The sequence below is a fragment of the Gobius niger genome (assembly GCF_951799975.1).
Source record: "Gobius niger genome assembly, chromosome: 16".
NCBI classification, from domain to species: domain Eukaryota; kingdom Metazoa; phylum Chordata; class Actinopteri; order Gobiiformes; family Gobiidae; genus Gobius; species Gobius niger.
The window spans coordinates 5,757,553-5,767,405 of NC_136867.1; the positions used below are offsets into that span (position 1 = coordinate 5,757,553).

At 43.4% G+C, this 9,853-nt stretch overlaps 1 protein-coding gene across 1 annotated transcript in view; it reads right to left on the minus strand.

Annotated features, from left to right (window-relative positions):
* Positions 1-2,315: 2,315 nt before the first annotated feature.
* Positions 2,316-9,853, minus strand: part of ddhd1a (DDHD domain containing 1a) — a 27,888-nt gene continuing 20,350 nt past the window's right edge. Inside the window, exons 6-14 of the mRNA XM_079574250.1 lie at positions 7,552-7,736; positions 7,105-7,214; positions 6,591-6,697; positions 6,174-6,436; positions 5,277-5,352; positions 4,858-5,007; positions 4,522-4,759; positions 4,247-4,444; positions 2,316-3,016 (exon numbers count right to left, since the gene is read on the minus strand). Of these exons, the coding sequence (XP_079430376.1) occupies positions 2,826-3,016; positions 4,247-4,444; positions 4,522-4,759; positions 4,858-5,007; positions 5,277-5,352; positions 6,174-6,436; positions 6,591-6,697; positions 7,105-7,214; positions 7,552-7,736 (1,518 nt within the window). The 3' untranslated portion in view covers positions 2,316-2,825. The remainder of the gene's footprint in view (positions 3,017-4,246; positions 4,445-4,521; positions 4,760-4,857; positions 5,008-5,276; positions 5,353-6,173; positions 6,437-6,590; positions 6,698-7,104; positions 7,215-7,551; positions 7,737-9,853) is intronic.

A 9,853-nucleotide genomic window follows, 5' to 3' on the forward strand; every position in this document is an offset into this window, starting at 1 on the left:
CTTCATTCTGCGAGTTATGGTTGAGTGTCACAGTGGTATCGACACAAGTATCGAGCCCAGAAATCGACACCTCGGCCGAGCAGTGTCATGAGCGGATCATTTTGTGTCATGTAGTGTCTAAGGTTTGACTTGACCTCTGGTAAACAAATACAAAAATAAGCATAGTGTCGTATTATTGTCACATGCACTTTTCTTTATTCTCGTTGTAGGCTATCACCGATACTCCTCATTCGTTTGTTTTTATTCTCATTATCCTGAGCGGTTTGGTTCACATTTCTGAACGGGAATAAATACGCAGTCAGTGTTGAGTTTTCTTCAGGCTCACTGCTGTAATGCTTTTTCACCACCAGATGGCGCTTATACAATCTAGCCTGCCAACACAGTGTGATACAGTGTTGGTCTGATCATTTGAATGTCATCTGTTTTTTGTGTGCAAATAATCAAAACGCCACACGCTAGGGATGGGCGGATCGATACCAAAGTATTGATATATCGATACCAAACGGCTATTTTTTAAGCATCGATATTGGGCAAAAAGTATCAATACTAATTTGCATATGTAAAAGGAAGGCGGGGCAGCAATTATTAACCCAAAAGGATGATTTATTTCTTTGTTCTGAGCCAAAACAGTCACAACAGCAAAGGATTGAACTGAGCCCGTCCTATCATTCTGGTTTAGGTTCTGTTTGTCATTTAAGTATTAATTTTAAATGTTGTTTATGTATTTAATTTCACATTAACATTGTTTATTTAGCCAGTTAAATAAATATAATTATAATTAACCAATTAATTATATAAAACAACCAGTTTTAGAAATGTGTATTGATTGAAATACATTCACCCATATGAAATGACCAGTATCGGTATCAACAAAAAAGACCCCAAAAGTATCGGTATCGTATCGATTCCAAAAAATGTGGTATCTCCCATCCCTACCACACGCCTGTTTTAAACTTCTATTGCACGCATCGATTTGATCAAGTCGGTGCTGCAGTCATGTTGATGAGAAGTGGAAATAATTAAGTTTGTCCACAAGAGGTCAGTGTTGAAACAGAATGAAGCAGCTCTGAAGCTCTGAAACTTTAGCCAGACCTTTGCAAGGAAAGCACTGAAGTGTCACACGGGTTCACTCGGCCATTGCTACGAAATGGGAACATTACACAGTACATGACTTCAACATAATAAAATAGTGATGGTCTGAAAACGCGAACCCCCGCTGTATGTAACAATGGAACCAAGAAATAAACAAAAGGAAAAATAAAACGAACATTTAGATTTAGCCGCAGCAAACGCCAGGAGGCGCTTTTGGCCGTACAATCCCACTCTTTTAAAACAGCAGATCCAGGCAAGAGTGTGTGTATTGCTAAGAAAATATTTCCTTTTGTTCGATATAAGAAAATACATCTACATAGTCGTCTTCATTGCAAACCGCACGCCACGTAGAGTCTTATCTAAAATGTATAAAGTAGGCTTAACAAAGTCGGGAATAGAAATCGAGATAGACTGATGACGGGTGAAGTCTATTGTCGCTGTAAACTAGTGGCACGGTCAGCGGTGCGCCACCTCCCATAGTTTTGGAACTCCAATTTGGACATAGTCTTCCAGTAGATTTCCTCTCATTTTTATTAAGTGCTTATTAGGATGAAACACTGCAGGCAAAAAGGTCAAATTAAATACATTCAGAGAGATCGATTTGAAAGTGGGGCGTCGATTTAATAAGCGACATACTGCAGGTTTTTTAGAATGTCAAGGCGGGTGTTTGGGGAAAACAAGTTCATAATGTGGTGCTATTTTGATATTCGTTAGCGTCAAATTAGCGGGAGCCTTTAGCTTCAAGGCTAAAACACCTCCAGTTACAAACACAGAAGTATTTTCATCCTGTGATTCTCTAACAGCTGCATGTTTACTGCCACTACTGTTTAAATATGTGTGTATTTCAACAAGACACGGCTAACTCTCCATAGGAATAAACAAGGACAGGAAACGGTTGTTGCTCCACAGGAAGTCAAGAGTAAATAAGGGCTACAATTAAAAAAAGTACATAAATATTAAATGCCCAAAGTGGAAAAAAATTAATTTGTATTTGAATAAACTGGTTATTACCGTTAGTAAAGCAGCTCAAAGCATTCATTAACGTATATTGTCCACTCGGAATAAAGGGTCAATTCAAACTAGCCTTGTTTTCGGGGTTAAAAGGTCAATACATCCCAACGAGGACATAAATCCTTGTACAGCCTGGACTGTTTCTTTCCAGATGAAAGTGCATATTAAGAGAACGAACCGGCCCGAAAACTGAGCATGTATCAAGTAGAGTTTTGCCTGCAGTGTCTCGGCTTAATTTTAATTTCAAATGAGGTTAACAGTCAAACTGTACCAGAAAACCTAACTGCATTTCGTACTTTGTCATGTTTTTAAAGGGATAATGCCCTACAGTCTGTCAGTGGACACACTAAAACATTAAAATTTGCATTGACTACAATTAAAAAGGCATTGCATGTGTTTTCAAACATATCAGTAGATGCAGTGTCAATTTCAAAAGATCGAGATTTCAACTCAAAGCCTGGTTTGCAAAGGATGCTGTGAGGCTGTCTGAACATTGACGATAAAGTTTAAACCCTTTTAGCCACCATGTTAATAAGTTAAAAAAAAAGAATGGGACCTCGAGAGATTGCTGGTCCAAACGAAATGCCACAGTGTAAAAAATACGCATACGAGAAGAAAAAACAAACAACAACACAAAAAGCACGTTTGGGAATGAGATAATGGTCAGTTTGTTTGCAAGAAGTACATGGGTAGGATGTGCGGAGCAGTGCGGGGCGGGCGCTTCAGTCGGGCTCCAGCCGCTCCTCCGCCGCCGGCTGGGACTGGCTCTGGCGGGGCTTGTAGATGAAGGTGAGCAGGAACAGGGCGATGTCGTGGGAGCACCAGTAGCTGGTGTGGGAGGTGACCGCTGACCAGTACCTGCTCTCCACCATACCCTCCCGCAGCTCGAAGTCGATGCGCCGCTCCAGCTCCACTGAACAGGGAGAGATGGGTCTATCAGTAATGGATTCACAGTTCACTTTAGCCTGTGATAAGGTCAACACAGATCAGATTTACAGATTTAGATTAGAACAGGTTTTCTTCCCGCCTGATGACACGGTCTTAATCCAAGATGGCAATGCAAGGCTTCATTGTACTCGGGTTGTGAAAGAGTGGTTCCGGGAGTCCAGACCTTAACCCCATTCAATCTTTAGGATGTGCTGGAGGAGTCTTGAGATGCCTGTTCTCTACAAATGTTATGTTTAAGTGTAACTAAAGACCAAACTAACTTAGATCATAAACTGTCTACCGCATTTTCTGGGCAACTGCCTGGGCGTGGAGGCGTATCTGCACCATTGACAAGCCTCTCCCGGCAACGCGTTGTTCATGCACCCATTTGTGAACTCGTTCCTCGAGCTGTGGCTCTAGCTTTAAACCTATTTCATTGCAGTAAGAGTAACCTCCGCTTTTCACCAGTCACTCTCGCTCACCCCAAACTTTACAGTTTTTTTAATTTTCAATTGTACAGTAAGTAACTAAGTGCTTCAATTGTCATTGTATAACCGTACAGGAGTGGCAGATATTGGTACACAAGCCTCGAGCGCACTCTAACAGCTGTCAGTGGGAAAATAACTAATGTAAAATTACATATTTTGATATTTAAGTCGCACCTGAGTATAAGTCGTACCCCAGCCAAACTATGAAAAAAAGTGTGACTTATTGTTTAAAGCCATGTGTGTACTGCCCGTTCATGGCTGAACAGTAAACTGCAAAATGGATTTTCAATTTTCGGTGTTTATCTGACGCAGGACGTGCAATTGTGGGCGGAGTTTTGCCACAAGTGAAATGCCAAAATGAAGGCAAGACAAGGCAACTCAATGCGCCTTGAAATCCAAAGCCATCCTTTCCAAATTGTAAAAAAAATAAATCCAACTTCCAACTTTAATTCACAATGATATAATCCCATCTGCACAGCTGATTTCCACACAGACGGGCAGTTATTATTACTTTCATTTTTACCGTAACCTAAATGGCGCTGAACATAGGTTTGTGCTTGTTTCTGGACAACTTTATCCCAGGAAATGATGCTTTCACCTGGGCTTGGACTAGCAAAGGTGGATATTTGTGTCTGAAAGTTGGGTACTGTTTGACATCTGCACTAGTCTCCACACTGTGTTCGGGGGTAATGTGCGTTTTGTAGCGTGTTAAGTGTGGATGGACTAACGGGATGCGTCGACGGTCGGAGAGGTGGGGCGGGCCATGGAGGAGAGGCCGTATGCGGATTGGCTCTCTGCTCGCTTCTGCTCCTCCTCCTCGGTGATGGCCACGCCCTCTGCTCCCAGGCTGACGGAGGGCTGGCTGTTGGAGCGGGAGAAACGGGAGAACAGGATCCCTCCGATGCCTTTCCCGATGCTGGCCGCTCCTAAAAACGGATGAGACGTTTGAACATATGAAGAACATTATAATCAAAGCAAACACCTTCTTTTCTCTGAGACTTACCCAGAATGCTGGCCTTGCCCAGACTGGTGATGGACTCTCCGTAGTACTTGCGAGGGAGGACCGGGGACGTGCTGGGGCTGGGTATGCTGTCCGTGTCCGACGTGGGCTCTTTAACTGGGGTCAGAAAGATGGGTCGGATCTCGTCGTATGCGGTCGGGTTACTGGCGCTGCACCAGTGAATTTGCACTGGAGATATATTGCTGTAGTGCTTGAGGATGAGAGGCTCCAGTCTGTAGGCCTGGACAGAACAAAAAGTGATTGATTTAACATGTAAGCGAGTCTAGTTTACGTACAAAGGAAATGTGAGTGAACCAAGGCTGGACGGCTCACACTCACCACGGGGTCGGTGGGGTGGAAGACGTTGAAGAGCCGGCTGCAGATGGAGGTGGGCAGGATGTGGTCCTGGTGGCCACTGGCCCCAGGGCGGATCCCTCTGAGCGCCAGGAACACAGCCAGAGGGGAGCCCATGCAGAAGAAGTTCTCAATCTGAAGTTAAATGGAACACTGATTTTAGGAGGAAAATGTCATTTATGGCTTTGTATAGCACTGACAATCTGTATGAAAAACATCCATCCATTTTTAAGCACAGACATCCTTGAGCAGTGGATCACATGACCACTGCTTGTGTCTTTCAGTTGCGGCGGGCAGCCAGCAGGTGGCACTGTTGCCTTTTGAGCTTGAGCAGTGTGTGAGTCTGATGCAGCTGTTTCAAAGTGGTTCAGTCCTTTGAAAAGAGGCCCAGTGTGGGCTGTTACCTTAAACTTCAGAGCTGGTCGTGCTGAGGGTTTGTTGGCCTCCAGATCAATCAGCTGGGTTTCCAACTCTCTCAACCTGCCACAGACATAACACATACACAGAGCTATTTTACACCTCTGAAGCACCCTTACATCGAAACATTCTGGTCAATTCACACAAGTCAGTCTCAATATTGAGAAGCAATTACATAAAGATGATGGGCGTAATTTGCACAATTACTAAATGACTGGATTACTGAACTGAACTTTGCATAAGGCAGGGTACCTTTAAGGCTTTTTGGGTACTTGGTACAGTCATTTCTTTGTTCCATTTATTTGTGAACCCAGTAGTTCCTGCACCATAGTGATGCCTTCACAGTGGCGCTTGTGTTTCACAGCAAGAATGTACTGGGTTTGATTCCCACTTGGACAGGACCTTTCTGTGGAGTTTGCATGTTCTCCCTGTGTCTGTGTAGTTTTCCTCCCGGTACTCCGGTTTCCCCTACCACTCATCCTCTCGGCTGAGTGAGAGTGTGTTTGAGAGTGCGAGTGGGGAACAACGGATGGAAAGAAGCCCGTGGCTACAATTCGGAGTGAAGTGTTTACATGCATGAGTCCCATGCACTGTCCCAACCAAATAAACAAGTAATCAAGTTCTCATTTCATAGAAGTCTGTGTTTTATCTGTAATAATGTAATCATGACTGTAATATATGTTATTCATTGTTATCTAAACAAATCATTTGCATCATTGCACCAATAACTTTCTCTTAGCATCAAAAACAACGTTTGGTGCTGAGACTTTAGCTCTATGTATCTGTCTCCCTTTACCTGTGAACCCTGGGTTTCCCTCGTCTCCTTCTAGAATGCTCTTCTCATTGAGCCTGTATCTGGATGTGCCATTGACTGAACCTCATACCTCTTCCTCGTTAGCCGGATTTGCTCCAGGACGTGCCTCTCCTCGTAGGAGATCCAGCGCTGGTCCAGCTCCTCCTCCATGGTGCGGGTCTCCTGTAGACAGAAGCGCACCGGGTCCCATCCCGTCATGATGTCGTAGGTGATGACGCACCCCAGGGAGTGGGACACGATGGACACCTTCCCCCCTCGCTCCTCGAAGTCCGGGTTCCTGGAGCAGAACAGGCTGTACAGTCTGTTCAGCTCCTGGGTTAGGCCTTTGGTGATCTGCAAGTTCAGGGATGAAAAACATGAGGGGACACCGGGACAAGCGCCTTTATAACTGTGCAGATGTTGAGAGGTAACACCAGGAGACATCAGCGGTCAGATTGACAGAATGCTTCAGCAATCTTCAAAAGGGATTTAGACATTGAGGACTCACCTCGTCCCTGTACAAGGGACTGTTGTAATACATGATGTCCATGGCACTGCTGTTGAGAAGGTCTCTGAGCCCTCTCACTTTATCTGGAGTTATGGTTTCCACTGTATCTACGCGAGCACACAGAGAAATGGCACGTTGAGTAAGTGGAGTGGCTCATCAAAGTAAAAGCAGACCAAAATCACACATTGGGTTTATTTTAGGCTTCCTTTTCAGCTTGCGCCTTTTGTCCAGAAATCACTCAGGCTGTCTGCAGACTCCTGTGCCAAGTCCATTCACAAAAACACGACTTGCCTCGAGCCGTTGCAAGGCTCCGTGACATCCTTTATGAAAAGATGTCAACCTTTTACACAATTTTGATGCTGGAAAATCGAATGTATTGCCTGATTTGTGACATTTTAAACCCTAAAAATCAAGATATTCCAAATCACCACTGCATGAGAACACCACTCCTGGTCCGTTTTTTGACACGGATAAAACAGAAGTGGATTTTTGAATGGTAGTAATGGCTACACACCTCCGTCCAGTGTGAGTTTGGAGCGCCACTCCACGGGCAGGAACTCCACGTGCTCGTCGTTGTGCTCCGGAAAGTGCTTCTCCTCCATCTTCCTCACGCCATCCCTCAACCTGAACAACAGCAGGGGCATTAACTACTACAAACAAAGTCAAAATCTCGTCTTGTTACACCTCCATGCTCCACTATGCAAAACGGAACATTTGGTTTGCATTAATAAGCCATATAACCTAGGAGCTAAAGATACTGCAAACAAATCTGCCTGTGTAACATCAGTCATAACCAAATTTGAGTGGCTGTACGTGGTCACTTCAGCAGCTTTTCAGGCCAGTCCACAGCGCCTGATTTCAGAAACATCAGCTGTGGAGACTCGAACGACTTACTGGCGACCCCACTCTTTAACCATGAGAACCAAAGCGTGACAAATGACGACCCGAAAGCCCCACTCACATTGCAGTGTTTTTGATGATCCGGCCCTGGTCCATCTTCTGCCCGATCCCGTGCACCACAAACACGATGTGCGTGGTCTGTGGAGGCCTGTCCTCGGGAGACGCCTCCTCCACGAAGCCCCGGTGCAGCCGCGTCCCACTACTGGAGGCTGCAACACAGAGAAGAAAAAACACACTCAACTTCATCTTTGCACGTGATGAGTCCGACAGATAAACGTGGGTTAAATAGTTCATTGATTTTTTTTTAAACTCTTAACTCCCGCCTGAACCGAGATGATCTTTTTCCTCACGTCATCAGATTTTTTCCCATTATTTTTTTTGTTGGGTATTCAACTCATTTTTGTAACTTTTTTATAATTTTTTTGTCATGTTTTTGTCAATTTTTTATCACAATTTTGTCATTTTTTCATCAATTTTTTGTCCTTTTTTCATCAATTTTTTTGCACATTTTTGTAATTTTTTTGGTCATTTTTTGTAATTTTTTTGTCACATTTTTATCACATTTTTGTAATTTTTTTGTCACATTTCTGTCATTTTTTGGTCAAATTTTGATCATATTTTTGTCATTTTTTGTCACATTTTGTCATATTTTTGTCATTTTTTCGTCAATTTTTCGTCATTTTTTTATGTTTTCTCACTTTTTTGTCACATTTCCATCATTGTTTTCGTCTCAGTTTTGCTGCTATTGTCACAGCTTTTTTCCAGAAGCTTTTGGACTGGGGTAAAGCCAAACTGGAGAAAATGTGCTCGGTTCAGGTGGGAGTTAAGGGGTTAAAGTTGTGCCATCACTCGCGTCATTTTGCCTCAGTATTATTTCAAGGCCTAGAATGCTATTATTCAATGGTTCTTCACTCGTGAACCGTGACCCAAAAGTGGGTCGCAGAGGCGCTTTCAGTGGGTCAAACCAGAGTCTGAAAGAAACCAAACCGCACATGAAATTGAAACTTACAGAACATAAAAGCTCAAAACTGATAGAGTTCAGGATTTAACTCCAGTTTTTTGCATTAAATCTCGCAAAAAATGTAAGTACATTATTATTGACACAATATTCAGTCAGTATGACCATTAAAGTCTATAAATTAGCCGCATCATAGTATAAGCCACAAGGTTCAAAGTATGTGGGAATATGAGCAGCTTATAGTCCAGAAATGATGGTAATAAATAGCTAGATAGATAAATATAATAGAATTATCAAAAAGGACCATCTTTGGCAAAGTGTGCAAATTCAACAGAAGCCTGAGGGCCACCAAATATTGGTCTGAGGACTATAATTGCCCCCCTGGTCCTACTCTGGGTACCCTGTGTTAATGATAAAGAAACTACAGAAATGACATTAATACCATACTTTAAAGAGGGGGTATTATGCTTTTTTCAATCCCATAGCACCAGTCTATATCACACTACAATGATGACCAAACCTTCTGTTGGTCTGTAAATGCAGTAAATTAGAATAACTGCCTTGTATAAAATTGCTCTCTCAAAATGGCTGTAGTGAATGTCTTGAAATAGGCCTCTGTCTCTTTAAGAACCTCTGACCTTTTCCGACACGCCCCCTCCACACGCTGTCTGTGGCATCAGTGGGGAGGGGGCTCTGCTGAGGAGCAGTGTTTGGTTACTCGGCTGGTGACGAAAGCTCGGAGGCGTCTCCAGGAGGTGGGGGCGTTCCTAGGAGGACTCAGGCAAACCTATCCCTTAAAATGGCCGCCATCAGAGTTTTACAGATTACTCAAAAATACGTGAATGTGCCAAGGCAACACTTCAGGCATGTTTTTAATGAGGGAATGACATAATAACATGATGTAAAGCTTGAAAAAGTTGATTTTGCATAATACCCCCCCTTTAAGCATTGCGCCTCATTTGGATGGGGGGGATGGGACGTTCATTTTAAAACGGGTCTGGTATTCACCGGCTAACTAAACGTGCGCTGCTTGTTGGAACAGGCTCAGAGAGCTAAAGGCATTTCTATGATTTCAACTATGCTAGTAGCCTATTCTTTTGGCAGCGTTGACAAAAAAAAGTGGGATATAATTCGAATAAGTGGGACCAGGGGCCTAAAACCAAAAGAGGGACAGGTGGTCCATGATACGGGCTTAAACTTGTGCCAAGTCATAAATAAAAGGACATGACTGATTTGGCTGTGTAACGCTTGCTTAACCTTTTCAATTGTGTTGGTGACACACTAACCCCCCCCCGTTTCTCCCCTAGCCTGGGTCGGGGAGACAAGAGGTCTTCGAAATCCTTTAAAGGATCCAAGTGTCGAGATTAAACGCAGATTCAATTCCTCATGACATTCCTCGAAGGTC